This window comes from Aphelocoma coerulescens, chromosome 1, assembly GCF_041296385.1.
Source record: "Aphelocoma coerulescens isolate FSJ_1873_10779 chromosome 1, UR_Acoe_1.0, whole genome shotgun sequence".
NCBI classification, from domain to species: Eukaryota; Metazoa; Chordata; class Aves; order Passeriformes; family Corvidae; genus Aphelocoma; species Aphelocoma coerulescens.
Window position 1 is genome coordinate 93935107 of NC_091013.1, and position 15113 is coordinate 93950219.

The 15113-nt window shown below is 52.5% G+C and overlaps 1 protein-coding gene across 1 annotated transcript; it reads left to right on the forward strand.

Moving 5' to 3' along the window:
• Nucleotides 1–2353: 2353 nt before the first annotated feature.
• On the forward strand, nucleotides 2354–14605 carry ACRBP (acrosin binding protein). The gene is made up of 10 exons (XM_069031457.1): nucleotides 2354–3569; nucleotides 4326–4538; nucleotides 7085–7179; nucleotides 7292–7391; nucleotides 7610–7889; nucleotides 13053–13185; nucleotides 13366–13545; nucleotides 13652–13819; nucleotides 13895–13981; nucleotides 14477–14605. Exons 1-10 carry the CDS (start codon nucleotides 3521–3523, stop codon nucleotides 14603–14605), a joined length of 1434 nt encoding a protein of 477 aa, XP_068887558.1. The 5' UTR covers nucleotides 2354–3520.
• The last annotated feature ends 508 nt before the right edge of the window (nucleotides 14606–15113 follow it).

The following is a 15113-nucleotide window of genomic DNA, read 5'->3' on the forward strand; positions in this document are numbered from 1 at the left end:
GTCCCCTCTGCTGGGAGACTCCTCTGGACTGTCCAGCTCCTTGTGTGAACAGAGCGAGTGTTGCCCATCTCTACCTGCTCCTTTAGGTGTATGTTTTAATAAATGGAGCTATCACACTTCCCTTTGGTGTTCTGTGAGGAATGCATAACCTGGCGTGTCTCAGCGGCTCTGTCGAGCCCTTTCTGAGACCCCCCTAACATCTACACCAGCAGAACTGCTCATGGCCTCCTCCCTAAGCAGCCTGGTGTTTATTTCCTAGCATACATATTCTCTAACATACATACAGGTGGTTTGGGAAGCATTTTTCTATCACCTCTGCTTGCATTTCAAATTAAGACACATGCTTTCTGGGGATGCTACTTAACAAGCCACTGAGTCTGGAATTCATACCTAATTTTGTGGCCTCCATCTTTATGGGGTTTTGAGCTGACCAGACATCCTCTCCCTGCCCCCAATCCCCCAGTTTAACTCACTGGCCTGACACGGGATCTGTGAGCCACGGTCCTGGATTTTCCAAGAGGTTTTCAGACATTGCTGCTGCTGCTGGTGGTGTTTGTGGTGGAACACACAGCATGGAAAACGCTGAGAAATAGCTGAAGTATTTCAGACAACAACAAGGAAGAGGAGCTCATCTGCTGAAGGGTGGTCCCTCACAAACCAGACATGCTCTTACAAAGCTAGGGGTTGACATGCAATTGGACAGCAGCATGGAAAACATCGCTCCAGTGAGTCCTTGTCCTGCTGTTACACCTCCCTGCTGCTGGCTCAGGCACTTTGTAGGTCAGGGGCTACAACTGTGTCCCTCAGCCTGCCGGGTCCCAGCTGGCACAGGAACACTGACTGCAGGAAACTCTGGTAACCCTGAAAACAAGGGTACAAATCTGCTTCACTGCAAAAATTACACCGCTTGTAATGCATCATCGAGGGTACAGCCTTAAAGGTGCCAAGTGAACCCTCAGAAATCAGAAAACACTGGAATTAACATCACCCCCGTGCTCCGCATTGCTGACAACTATAATTGCTTGATGCAGCAGTAGGGAGTAGATTTCCCCAGCCTGCAGCATTGATGCGTCGTGTACAAGTCACTGTTCCTCCCATCCTCATCCCTCCCCCAAAGATGACTTCTGTTTTGCAGAGACTTGAAGTGCAGGTGCCCCACAGCCAGCTGGCACACACCTCATCACACAGCACAGCAGTACCTCCTGCTCTCGTAGCCTCCCAGCCCTGCTGGGTGCATGCCAGAGACTCGATGGCTTCTATATAGTCCTCTTGTGGACTGTGAGTTTTCTGAAGGATTCTGACAACCTGGAGCAAGTCCAGGGCATGCCACAGTGCATGAGAAGTGCCGAGCAGCCAATCTGTCCTCACATCAGTAAACACCTTTCCAAATAAACAGCAGCTCCCCACAGGCAGGGCTACCAGAGCACCAGCCAAGGGGGACATCTTTGACAGTTCCCCCGTCTTTTGCATTCCTTCACGTTTCCTGTTTTCACTTGCCATAAATCTCTTGCTGGCACATGTAGACACAGGCAGTGTAACCAGCACCTGCCAGACATCAGTAACACTATGTGGCACTGCCCAGAGAAGTTGTGGATGCCCCATCACTGGCAGTGTTCAAGGCCGGTTGGATGGGGCCCTGAGCAACCTAGTCTAGTTGGAGGTGTCCCTGCCCAGGGCAGGGGGTTTGGAATTGGATGATCTTTAAGGTCCCTTCCAACCCAAACCATTCTGAAATTCTACGATTCCATGAGTCTGTGACATGCCACATCAGTGCGCTTTCCTTAATCCCACATTTCCGTCAGCCAGTGAGGTCAGCACTGAACTTCTCCGGGAAGCTGCTCAATCAGGGTGACAGAGCTCAGCCTTGGCTCTGTTGTTGCAGAGGAGAAGAGGTGATTAACAGAGCTGGGGATCTGAAGGCTCCGCAGTTGTCTAAAATCAGCTATAAGCAGTAAGTCTCAAGCTAAGTAATGGAAGACTAGGGACTGACAAAAATTTGCAAGCTCCACCAGCGTTGCCTGTTTTAATATGAGCAGCAAGAGCTAGCTGGAAAAACTCTCCTGATCACCGTCTTTCTAAAGAGCTGCAAAAACATTCAAAATTCAGTGCTGTTGTTAAATGGTCAGGCTTCAAGCTTCTCAGAAACGCTACTTTCCAACAAGACATCTTAGAGAAAATCACAGCTCGCCTCCTGCCGGGCCCCCCAGAGCTACGCGCTGTTGCCAAACACCTTTTTAGCAGACTGTGTGGCCGGAGCGATTCGAGCTTTCACCTTGATAGCCTGGATGGCCACGGGGCACTGGCAGGCGATGTGGCAGCCTCGCAACCGCAGCCGGCGCACCTGCAGCACGCTCTGCAGCTGCTCCATACAGCAGAGCCGCTGGAATCTCCCAGGATTTGCGACAGAAGCGGCTCCTGAAGCAGGATCCTGCTGCGCAGCTGAAAACTTTGCCCGCTTTGCCCGCAGCTCGCCCTTGGTTCCGCGAGGGTGCCGCTCCGCAGAGCCCAGGGGTGACAGGCGGGTGCTGCTGTGCCAGCCTGACTTCTGCTTAGCCTGCACTTCCCAGAGCTGCTGTGCCAAGCGCTTTCCTTCCAGCCTGACAGCTGCTCGCCCGTGCTGGTCGCCGCCGTGCCTTTCCCTCTCGCATCAGAAGGTGCCCAGCTGTGGGAGGCAGCGTGTTGGCTGCGATCCACGGGCTGCACTCGAGGGTTGCTGTGTCTGGGCCCTGCACTTCGGGTGTCTCAGCATTAAGAAATGGGCATGGGTGTGGGTCTCCCTCAAAGTCAGTCCTTAGGGCTCTGAGCACTTCTGCACTGGTGGTCCCCAAACACTTTTTGCCAGCAGCTGTCCTCCTGCTTTTTCCTGGGAAGGCTTTATTGTGCAGAGAGACGTGCTCAGGGCACCTGTGCCAGAAGCAGAGGAAGACCAGCTGGTGGTCCCTTGACTTCTCAGGAGTTCAGAAAGTGGTGTGTCTGCCTGGGACAGATCAAGCCAGCTTCCCACCACATCCTGAAGAAAGCTGGTGCTGGGACACTCCTGGGAAGGCATGGGGTGCTTCTCAAACCCTGCAGATGGAACAGATGCTACCTCCTTTCCCCTGCAGAAGAGCCTAAAATGATTTGGGGTTTAAGGTACTCCAGAGGTACCACTTTTGGGCTACTCTCAGCCTCAGGTTAGCCTGGCCAGGCCTCAGATGCTGTTGTGCTGTTGCCAGCTGCCACCATATCCCCAAGCAGAGAGAGAAGCTCCCAGTTTGGCTCCCGCTCCTCCTTGTCCCCACGATCCTGGTGTCTCCCCTCCTGGTGAGTGCCCACGTCCCCTGAGCCCCGAACAGGCGTGAGCCCGGGCTCCCGCTGCCCCTCCCAAGCCCCATGGTGACACCACTGTCGGGTTCCGAGTGTGGTGCCATGGCCAGGGGTTGGTTCCACCGTTGCCAAGGGCAGAACCGGAGTGCTCAGACGTCCTGCATCTGCCCTGCTCGGTGTGTGAGTGACTCCCAGCTGGCCACCAAGCAGCTCCATGATGCTGAAGCCTGTGGCAGACACGTCACGGCTCCTCTGGCTACTGAGTAAGTGACCACCCTGGCAGGGCCACCTCAGAGCCCAGGGCTGGAGCCCTGTTCTGCTGCTGCCACACACCCATCTCACACAAGACCACCCGACTTGGCCCACAGGCCATGTCAGCCCTCAGCTCTGCTCGCCCCTGGGGCAGCTGGAGGCTCTTGGAGGGGACTTAGGGTGGGGGACAGAGCAGGGTGCAGAGGCAGGAGGAGAGGGGGCCCAGCTGGAGGTAAAGAGGGGAGGGAGGAGACAGAGGGATGTCCCCCTGGACAGGGATGTGCCCACAGCATGCTGCAGGGAGCAGGGGAACCACCACCATTGTGGGTGCGTCTGGAGGCTGGGGCTTTTGAGGGAAAAAATTTAAAAAGCACATATATATCCCCCCCCCCCCAAAACCCCAAACACAGTAAGAAACCACAAAAAACTCCAATCCCCCCACACAAAAAGAAACAACAAAACCAAAATCAAAACACTCCCACCCAGTCCAAACCAAACTCACAATAAAATCCGACTTTTAAAGTTTTTTGGTTTTTTTCCTTCCTTTGTATTCTTTTCCCCCCTTTCCCCTGGGGCTCCTGGTCACCTCAGCACCCTGCAGGCAGGAGTGATGGAGGGAGACTTCAGGCCAGCATCTGAAGCATTTGTCCCAGCACTCTGCTCTGTGCCAGCAGACAGGAGCAGGCCAGCCTGCCAGCTGCCCCTTCGTTGCCACCCGCTCGCCCCTGCCAAGGACAGCGCAGCCCATGCCCGTGTTTGTCCCGCAGGTGTGCTGGCCTTGCCGACGGCCGCCGTCGCTGCGCCGGTGCCCCCCATGGCGGGCAGCCCGCTGTCGGACGGGGAGTACCAGCAGTTCTTTGCGAGGCTGCACCCGCCCTGGCAGGCCAACATGTTCTGCCTGCTGCGCCAGGCGTACGGCTGCCTCAGCCCCAGCATCCTGCACCTGGACCAGGACGAGAACCACGGCGAAATCCCCGAAGGTAAGGGCATCTCCCACCCCCAGGCGCAGAGGAGCGCGGGGACCCAGCTGGAGCAGCGTGGCTCTTTCTCTGCCCCAAAATGCCACAAGATTGCGGGAATGGGATGGGTTGTTTTGGGCTCTACAGCCCAAAGAGAGGCTTGGAGCAGACACTCGCAGAACTAAAGCACAGCAGCTCTTGTGGCCTCTCTGGGCATCCCTTTCAGTGCTGCACCACTTTCCTGGAGAAGAAAAAAAGCTTTTCCCAATGGCCAGCCCTAACCTCCTAAGCAGAAATTTGCATGGTTTTTTCAACCCCCATGTGTTGTCCGGCACCACCAAAAAGGGTCCGTCCTCTTGTAGCTTTCCTTCAAGCCCGTGGGCTGCTGTAACTCCTCCTCTTCACTCAGCTGATCAATCACAGCTGCCCCAGCCTCTCTTCACAGGTCATGGGGCTTAAAGCCACAGCCAGTTCAGTGGCCTTTCCTTTCTCCACATCTCTATTGGTGGGCTGGCAAGAGGAAAAACTGGCCACAGTTTTCTCAAGCTCAGTGTAGCTCCTCATATCTTACCAGCTCCTTCCAGCTTCATCTGAGGGTTAATGCAGAATCTTGGCTCACGGGCTCTCCTAGGTCTTTAAGAAAACTTGAGCTGATGAGCTGCCTTTTTAAGTGTTTAACATACCAGGAGCCAAGAAACATCCCGGTTCAGAAAGCACCATAGCAACAGCACCCTTCAAATCTCTGCAGTCATATTTTCCCTGCACCCCTGCATCAGAGAATTTAAGTGGTATAATTATATCTGTGCAGCTGAAAAACTTGGGACTACTTCTGTTGTATTTTCTTCAGAGGGGAAAAAAAATAGGAGCAATTTTCTCATAAAAAAATATGTCTTTATATTTAGATATGAACGTCAATGAGCTGAATGATCAGCCAACTGTGCTTATTGGACTGCAGCTTGAGGGCAACTATTTCTTGCTGGTTTCTGCAGCTGTGTTGGGGGAATGAGTCCCACCCCACATCACCAGACCCAGGGATTGGGTCCTATGCTCCTCACTCACTTTTGGGCACCTGCAATCCATGATGCCATGGTGCTTTGTGCAGCCAGGGCCTATCCCTGGTTCCTCTCCTTGTGGTGCCCAATTCCCCAGCACTGTTCTTTGCCATGTCCAGCCACACTCCCACTGCTGCTGCATTCAGAAACTCAATTGTCAAGAGCAGAAGCATCTGGAAATGCCAGAAGATGGGATAATTTTGCAGGTTGCCCTCTTTACCTTATTTTCTCCCATCCCTCAGCCTGATACACCCATCCAGCAGAATTTATTTGCCTTTGTGTTACCCTTTTTCCAGTTTTGGGGCTATTTTGGCACGTTTCAGCCAGGCTGAGAGGTGGAACAGATGTAGCAGAGTGTCTGCCCTCTCATGTTTAGCCTCTGCTGTCCTCACAGAGCTATGGCAGTGCTGTCTACATCCAGATATCCATGAGCATTAATTGTGCCCATTCAGTCGCCTTGTGCCTTAAATGAAGGACAGTGTGGGGATCTGGACTGCTCTCTACAATACAATACCTTGTGCTTTAAACAAGGGACAGGGTGGGGGTCTGGAGCTTTTCCTACAAGTTGGGCATTCTTCTGGGCTGGGATCATGGTGTGTATCTGAAATTCTACTTTTGATGGTGCAGCTGTTTGCTCAGCACAAGAAGTGACTACAGGGTAAAGGATGGTGCATGAGCAGTGCAATTTCACTGCTAATGCCCTCCCTCTCAGCCAGCACTTCCCCTGTTCTCACAGCCAGGCCATGCACTCCTAGAGCAGAGGGAGCACAAGGTCACCCAGTTCTTCAGTGTTTTCTGCTCTCCTGCATGCCCTTGGCTTTCCTGCAATCGCTGCAGGAAGAGCTGCAGCTCTGGAGTCAGTGTGCTGGCCGTGCTGGTCAAGACTGCAATGTATGTGTGTACAGGCACAGGGTTTGCCAGCACCATCCTGACCCCATGGACCCTCCTCCATCCTCTGCAAGGTTGGAATCAATGCCAAATTATATTGCCCTGAAGAATTTGTCTCTTCTGCCTGGAGAAGCTGTGGCAGCCCCATCCCTGACTCAACAAGACCAGGCTGGATGGGTCTTTGAACAACCTGGTCTGGTGGAAGGAGATGATCTTAGAACTTGATGATCTATAAGGACCCTTCCAAACCAAACCATTCTCTGACTCTCTGGTGCTCCCGGGCCTGGTCTGGTGATCTTTTTAACCTATTACATCACTACTTGCCTTTTTTCTCTTTTTTAAACCCAACAAGGACTAATAACAGAAGCATCAGATCCTGGAAACAGGAAGTTTGTCTCACTGTCATAGGGAAGATAACTGTGTGGAAAAGGGCAGAAGGACAAAGTGAAACCTCAGAGGGTTGGAGGGAAAAGGGATGTGGTGCCTGGAATTGGGAGCTGTAACAGCCCAAGGCTGTGATCTCCACCTGGGGGCACACAGCTTGGACTTGCCCTCGGGCCACCACCCGAGAGGTCCTCACCTCTTGGTGCATCCAGGCCTGCCTCCATCCCACATCTCTGTCTGCAGGGCCAGTCTGCAGTGAATTTCCAGAGGTGGTGCAATTCCACACCTTCTGCCAGTTCGCCCAGTATCGCTGCCTCAAACAGGAGTTCTACATCAAGGTAAAGAGTGGGCTGTGGGACAGTGGGGGGAGTATCTCTTGGGAAATGGAAGGGTGAGGAGGAAGGGAAGCTAACAGTGAGAGACACTTTTCTCCCTCTCTCCTCCACGCAGCGAGTCCCATGTTTGTGGTCTCTACCAAGCCCTTCCCCGATGGAGCAATCCAGCGCTGTGAACTCCTCGGCAGCGGGCAGAGGCTCCCCTGACACACAAGGTACGGCTGCACCGAGCTCTGCTGGGCACCCCCGCTCACCTGCTGGTCTCCTGCAGCTGCTCCCCACCCCTGCAGCTTTCTGTCTGGCCTCTAAAAGGCGCCCTCGGCTGCTCCATCCCTCTGTCTCACCCCTCGTAAGCAGGCTTCTCTCTCGCCTGCTGATGCCCTGCTGCAGGACAATGTGGAAGCCCTTCTGAAGTTCTGTCCTGCACTGTTAGGTCAGAAACCACAGCCGACAAAGCACCCCGCAGCCACGCCAAAGGCACCCATGCCCTGGCAGAAGAGCAGGAGGACTACGAGCCCACCAACTCCCTGGGCTGCCACCTCACCTTCCACGGTGGAATCCCCTGATGAACAAAGCCTGAGGGAAAGCATCTGGCAGCTGATCCATTCAGCCCTCTCCTTGGATGCATCCCTGGACACCAAGAGCTCATCTTGGAACTTCACCACCTGGGGCCCAGGACGCACATCGGAGCCCGAAGTGCCCCCCCGAGGCAGGTGAGGGGAAGTCTGCTCTGTCTGGGTGCCACACGCCACCCGTGCAGGGCTGTCCTGGTGCACACCGGAACGGCAGCCCCACGGCATCCATGTCCCCACTCGGAGCAGGTGGTGATGTGGGCAAGTGTTCTGGAGCGAGCTGTCCCATCCAGAGGCATCCTGTCCCCCCCAGGCACCCCTCATTCCAGCACAGAGTGAGCAGGAAGAGGGTGATCCAGCACTGTTAGTGCCTGAAAATGGCACTGTCCTGGCATCCTGACCAAAGTGAGTTAAGTCTAGGCCTGAGCTGCAGGCAGGGCTTTGTCCCATGCCTGTGTTTCCCCACACTGTGGCCACCTGCACTATACAATCACCTCTGCACTGCTCCTCCAAACACATCTCCCAGGAGTCTGGGTGATGTGCAGAAATAGTGTCCTTGCAAACACAGGTCCTTGGGATGTGTCCCGCTGTGCTCCTTGCCTCTCCATGCAACGTGAAGCAGATGGTTCTTAAAGCAGCCTGACCTGAGGAGCGCCCCGAGGAGTTCTCTGTCCTCACCCAAGGGCAGTGAAAGCAGCCCTGGGCTAGGAAACAGCCGGGAGCACAAAGCTGTGCAGGGCCACTGCTTCTCCTCGAGCACATGCTCCTCTGTGCACTCTGGATCTGTGCACAGCTCGTCCAAGGGGCTGCCTGGTTCCCCATTCTGGTTTTGGAGGCAGCAACATGGCAGCTCAGTAGGGGCCCTGCACCAGGCCAGCTTGCTGCAGTCCTTCCACACACCCTTCTCAGTTCCTCTGGCCTACGGATGCATTAGGAGCTTATGGAGCATGTTGAGCTCTTCTCAGCTGGTCTGCCAGGATCTGTTTGCCTCCATCCTCAGGTAGCTGGGGCTGGTGACCCCACACAGAAAAGATCTACAAAAGGATATCTTTTGATATTTGATGATATTTGCTTGATATTTGCTTTCACTCAAATTTACTTTTTGATCCTTTACTACCTTGTGGCTGAGGACCACTTGCTTTGACTGACATGCAAATATTATTTTGCTTACCAAGAGAAAAAAAAAAACAGTGTCTAGATGTGGTTTTCATGGAGAAGTGATTTTGGTTTCACCCTCTTGCTGGCCGGTGGGGTTCCTGTAAATGCACAGATTTTGTGCCTGATTGCACATCTGTGGTTTCTCTTGAATGCACTGCACACCAGTGCCACAGTGCAGCCAGAGATCCCACTTCTGCATGTAAAGATGAATTGCATCACGTCGTTAAAGCTGTAACTGCTCTTTTGCAAGCCTCTAACATATGTCATCCTCCTTCCTAATATTGTAGGAGGCTTTCACTGCCTGGATAAAGTTTTCCTGGTGTATGTGCTCTCAGGCAAAATTGTGTTTCATTGAGGATTTCGTTCTCCCTGCCTCTGAAACTGAGCCTTGCTCTGACTGAGTTCTGTTGGGATTACTGGGGGACTGCTGTGATTGCAGATGACACTCGCTATTCTGCTGCAGAGTTTCTCAAAGACACTAATGCTGACTGTGTGTCTGTAACTGGCAGCCGAGCCCCATCAATCACGCTAAGCAAAGCTTAAACCTCACTGAGGATAAAAAGGCGAGATAGACCGCGCCTGTCGGCTTTGCTGCTCGCCACATCCCGCCTCCTCTCAGAGGGACTTCAAAGCATGACCTAAAAAAGGGGCAAAACGCCTGGAGGCATTTCCATTCCAGCCAGAGGAGCAGTGCTGGGTGGGACCGGTCGTTGTGCACAGGTGCCATTCAGCGTATGGTTTAACACAAGGTGGGCAGGGCTGTGATGGGCACCGATCCCAGAGCTGCATGTCTTCCCTAGGGCCTTATGTCCAGCAGGACATCCATCCTTCTTGTTCATCCCTTGTGGCTTGTGGCAGCTGCTCTGGTAGCTATTCCAGCTTTCATAATGCCTGATGGGGCCAACTGCTGTCTTTAGAGACAGACAGGGCAAGGGTAGTAATACAAGAAGAATCTGCAGCACTCTTCTGTGGTCTTTCTGGTAGCAGTGAATCACTGGGCAGGAGGGGGAGATGACAATTATTGCACTTAGCTTCTATTTTTAGTCCTTACTGTGGTTTCTGCGTTATTTCCCAGTATTTCCTCTCCTCGGTTACCTCTAAAGCATGATTCAGTCTTGCAATAAGCTAAAGAGAGCTCTGTAGCCCTCACCTTATAAAGCCCATGCAACATTCATTTTCTGCAGCAATTTCCAGTGTCCCTTTAAAACACCCCATGCTCCAGCTCTGTGTGCACTACCCAGTGATGGGGTTCGGCATTTGGGTACGTGGAAGGACATCAACCTCCCTTCCCTGCTTTTCTGTTTGCACAAAGAATTGCATTTGCCCTTTTTCCCAGGGCTTCCCACTGTTGTGTCGTTTGTCAGCTACAATCCCTATGCCCCTTTCAGCATCACAGCTGTCCCAGATCCAGATCTCATTCTGTTGGTATTCACACATGGATGCTCAGTTGTGGTTCATGTGAGCCCAGCTTCCCCAGCAGGGCTGCTCCAAGCCCCCTCAGAATCCCTGAACTGTTAAGAGTTGGAAGGGACCTGTGGAGATCATCCTGTCCAACCCCCCTGCCAAGGAAGGGTCACATAGAGCAGGTGGCACAGGAACATGTCCAGGTGAGCTTTGATTGTCTCCAGAGAGGGAGACTCCATGACCGCCTTGGGCAGCCTGTTCCAGTGCTCTGCCACCCTCAATGTAAAGAACTTCTTCCTGATGTTGAGGTGGAACTTCTTGTGGTTTAGTTTATGGCCACTGCTCCTCATCATGTGGCCAGGCACCACTGAAAAGAGTCTGGCACCATCCTTGTGGCCCCCACCCTTGGGATATTTATGTGCTGTGAAAGATACATACACTCCTGGTGACTTGCCCTCCTCCTTCTCTTCCTGCTTTACCCCTCCAAACAGTCCTTGTGGTGCTTATCTACTTCAACCCCACAGGCTTTCATTTTAAGGCCAGACCCTTCATTAAAAATACCATCCCCAGAAAAAACACTCTTTTTGACTTATCATCACCCATAACCAGCCCTAGCATGCAGTCAAAGATTTTTTTCCTCTTTCTGAAGCTCTTAAGAGTGGCTTTTTCATAACTGGTTTTAGTTTCCTGCAGCAACCCCCCTAAATCAGAAGTTACCAAGTGCTGGAAAGCTGCTGTTCACTCCTTATCTTCTTTTCTGCTCGCCTCAGGTGCTCACTGCACCTCAGCCAGCCAGTATCAGGAAGGTTCAGCAGCTGAAAGCTAATGGCCCAAATCCTTGTCATTACATGGCGGGAGAGGCAGGTGCTGCTCACCAGCACTCTTCAGAGATACCACTGGAGCAGGCTCTGTGTGTCCTTCCACATCCTGAGATAAAAAGTATGATAAGCTGTTACCTGAAGTTTTCTCTTTTTGCCTTGGATCAATTACTGATCTCGGCCCACAGATTCTTCTTAATCCTGGGGGGTTTTTTCCCATTCCCCTTGGATCCTTGCCTCACAGTCCCTGTTAGGCTTTTTCCAGGGCAGTGGTTAGGACAATAACATGCACAGGTACTAAGCAGGGGAGGGATTTGCATTAGGAAATCGATTTAGATAGACCCATCCCTTTCCCTGAAGCATGGTGAAACCTCTGTGCATCCACAAACAGCTCAGCAGCATGTCAACGAGTGGAGAGAACCAGCAGCAGTGCTGTTATACTCACCCAGAGGTGGTAAATCAGCTCATAAATTGGCAACTGTGAGGCCAGAAAAACTCACAGCAGAGATGGAGAGCAGAGATAGAGGAGGAAAAGGATGTGACAGAGACTGCAGCAGAATTCTTGTAAACTCAGGCGGATGGCACCACTCAGTTTTCTGGGAGGCTCATCTCTTTTAACATTCAGGTCTAGGAATTGCTCTGACCGTGTACCCTGACCTTCCTGACCAGCACAGGACATGAAGTCATGTCTGGTGAGCCCCAAAGAAAAAATCAGTGCTTTGTGGTTGAGCCATGGACTGCTCTCCTAAGAGAAGTTTGGGATATCTTTTTGAAGCCTCCAAACTGTGGAGGAAGCACCCCATCAGCTGTTCCCATGCTAAACACCCCAGGAAGATGCAGTTTGCTTCTGGTTTGAATGGATCTTGCCCCAAATTCCAGTCACCAAAAGTCATTAGTCTTCCACCTGCTGACAAGGAGAGCTTTCCAGCTGAAGCCCTCCTTGGTAAAAGTGCTGACTGACTGAGTGGGTACCCACTAGGGTGTTTGCTCAACTGAGTAATGCTTTTTCAGCTTCTACCTCTAGGAGAGAGTTTTCCAGGCCTTAGGAAATCTCATCTTCGTGATCTTCCTTCAGGTTCTCCACCTCTTCTTTATTTTTTTTAATGCTGATCTGAAGGTCTCCAAGAAGTTTCAGATATTCTCAGGAAAACTTGTCTATACATGTTAGCCCATGCATGGATTTTAAGAGCATTTTAACATAAGTAGATGCTGCTCTTCTTACTCTCTGTCAGATCAAAAGTTTGTTTATTTATCACTGGTTTTATTTCCAGACATGAGAAGCAAATATCTAATGAGCATGTTTACCTCTTCTGCATCATCGATGATGACTGAAACCAACCATCCCTGTCTGCTAACAGTTCTGTACCATGTTTACAAATTCCATTGTTCCTAGGAGATGTCAAATATTCTCATTGTTCCGATCCCACTGTCCTTAAATTCTCTACTTTTAGCTACCCGTGTCAGTTTGGAGGAACAGCTAATTCATGGTTAACAAGTTTTTCCCTGTTTCTGTCAAATACTTGGGAGGGAGGCTTAATAAGTGACATCCTGCAGACCCAAACGCGGCTGCCCCACATTCAACACTCAGCAGACATCTAACAAACATCTCCTCACTGTGCACTCGGATGAAATTAGGCAGCAGCTGCTGCAGGGGCCCTGGGAAAGCTCTCAAGCTGTGCTCCTCATCCAGTCCCTCTCACATGCCCCCAAATGTTCACCAACTCCCCTGTGGCCTCTGTGTTACACAGGCATGTACAGACCCTACAGAGAGCCCCATTCCTCTGTGCAGTTTAGCCAAGAGTCCAAGGGTTCTTTGGGAAGGGATTTTTTGCTTTGTTTTGGTGTTGTTTTCAGTTTCTGACTAAAGATGCATCTCTTCAGTTTGTGACAAGGAATGAGATGACTCCCTCCTTCCCTTTGTCAGCCTTTTAGCCCTGCAGAATGATGAGGCAGTGCTGGTCCTGTGCTATGCAGTGCTGGAGGGAAATTGTCTCTCATCCATGCTCGCCATGGCCTGGAAGGAGATGGAAAGAAGAGTCTTTGGGTTTGGAGACTCGGTAAAGACACCAATGTCCACCTTTGGCCCCCACTGTGTGCAGGCCACCTCCTGGGAGAAGCTGACCTGGGTGACCAGGGAGGCAAGCTCCAAGTCAGGAATACAGGAACTCCTCAGGCACCTCTTTTGGGAGGTTCTCAGTCTCCTGTTCCCCCCTGACTCCCCGCTGCATCCACCCCAGGTGTGTGACAGCCTTGGGCGGCACCACATGGACCTGTGCCCCGACTGCGCTTTCTGCTCGCTGAAGAGGGAGCAGTGCCAGAACATGGAGACCCTGAACCGCGTCCACTGCGACTCAGGCGGCTTCTCCACCTACATCAACCCTCAGATCTCAGCCCAGCACAGGGATGCAGAGGGCAAGGTACCGAGCGAGCTGAACGTCCTGCTGCTCCCCGAGGAGGAGCCTGGACTGGGAGCTGGGGAAGGAGAGGAAGAAGCATGGATCACTTTATCCCACCCCTTTGCAGTCCAGGTCCTCACAGACCCTGGAGGACTACAACATGGACTTTTTGAGAGGGATGAGGCTGGAGTACTGGTGCAGCCGTTTGGCCATCCATGGCTGTAAGGACCCTGCTGTCACCCTCTGGCTGAAGGCAGAGTACGACGCCTTCCAAGACAGGGATGGCTCGAGAAAGGTGGGTGAGCATCGGTCGATGTTCCCATCCCTCCTTCTCCTCTTCTTTCTCTGACCTTCATTCCCATGTCATCAGATCTGTGACTCGAGTGGAGTTCAGCATCCCAACTACTGCATGTTCAAGAGCTACCAGTGCCTCCTGAAGAGCATCCACAACCACAGGGTGAGAAGCAGCTGCGCTGCCTTTTGCACAGTCTGCTCTTCCATGGCTGGCCCCTCTACAGCCAGCCCTGAGTCCCTGCTGGACTCACTGGCCCACTGCTTTTCCCTCTAGGACATAATTGGGTGTGTTTGGGGGAAGGGGGAGCAAATAGCGAGCCCAGTACAGCTGGGGTGTCATTGGTGGGTGAGACTTGCAAGGACCATGTGAGGGGTGGTATCCCTGTATCTCCCTGCAGGGCAGGATCTCCCCCATCTGCTGGGTGCTTCCTAGGCAGTAACAAAACCCCAAATCACCAGAGCAGGACAGGGGACTGGCCTGTATCCTAGCAAACACACAGTTCAGCTATCAGCTGAACCACTTCCCACCTGGTCCTCCCCTCTTACCCCTGGTGCCCCCATCATCCCAGCCTCCAGATGCCACCCACCACGGAGGTCTCTTTCCTTGGGGAAGGATGGGCAGTGGTACCACCCCTGCGAACTCAGGCTCTCCTTGCAGGTGATTCGTGTGGAATGCCAGCATAACAAGACCTTCCGGGTGCTGAGTGTGAAGGAGGGAGACAAGGAGGTGCAGCTGTGGCAAGAGAGGTTCCAAAGCCTCTCCAGGCAGCAATCAAAAAAGGATTAAAGTTTGTAAAGACCTTCAAGATAGTCGAGGCCTTTGACCAAATACCACCATGCCCACTAAACCATATCACAAAGTGCCATGTCTACTTGTTTTTTGAACACTTCCAGGGGTAGTGATTCCACCACTGCCCTGGGGAGCCTGTTCCAATGCCTGACCACCCTTTCACTGAAGAAATTTTTTCCTAATATCCAGCCTGAACCTCTCCTGGCATAGCTTAGAGCCATTTCCTCTTGTCTTGTTACTGGTTGCCTGGGAGAAGAGACCAACCCCCACCTGGCTACAGCCTCTTTTCAGGGAGTTGTAGAGAGTGATCAAGGCTCCCCTGAGCCTCCTTTTCTCCAGCTTAAACCACCCCAGCTCCTTTAGACACTCCAGACCCTTCACAGGCTTTGTTGCCCTTCTCTGGACTCACTCCAGCACCTTGGTGCCTTTCTTGCAGTGAGTGTCCCAGAACTGAACACAGCACTCGAGGTGTGGCCTCACCAGTGCCACTTACAGGGGGACAATC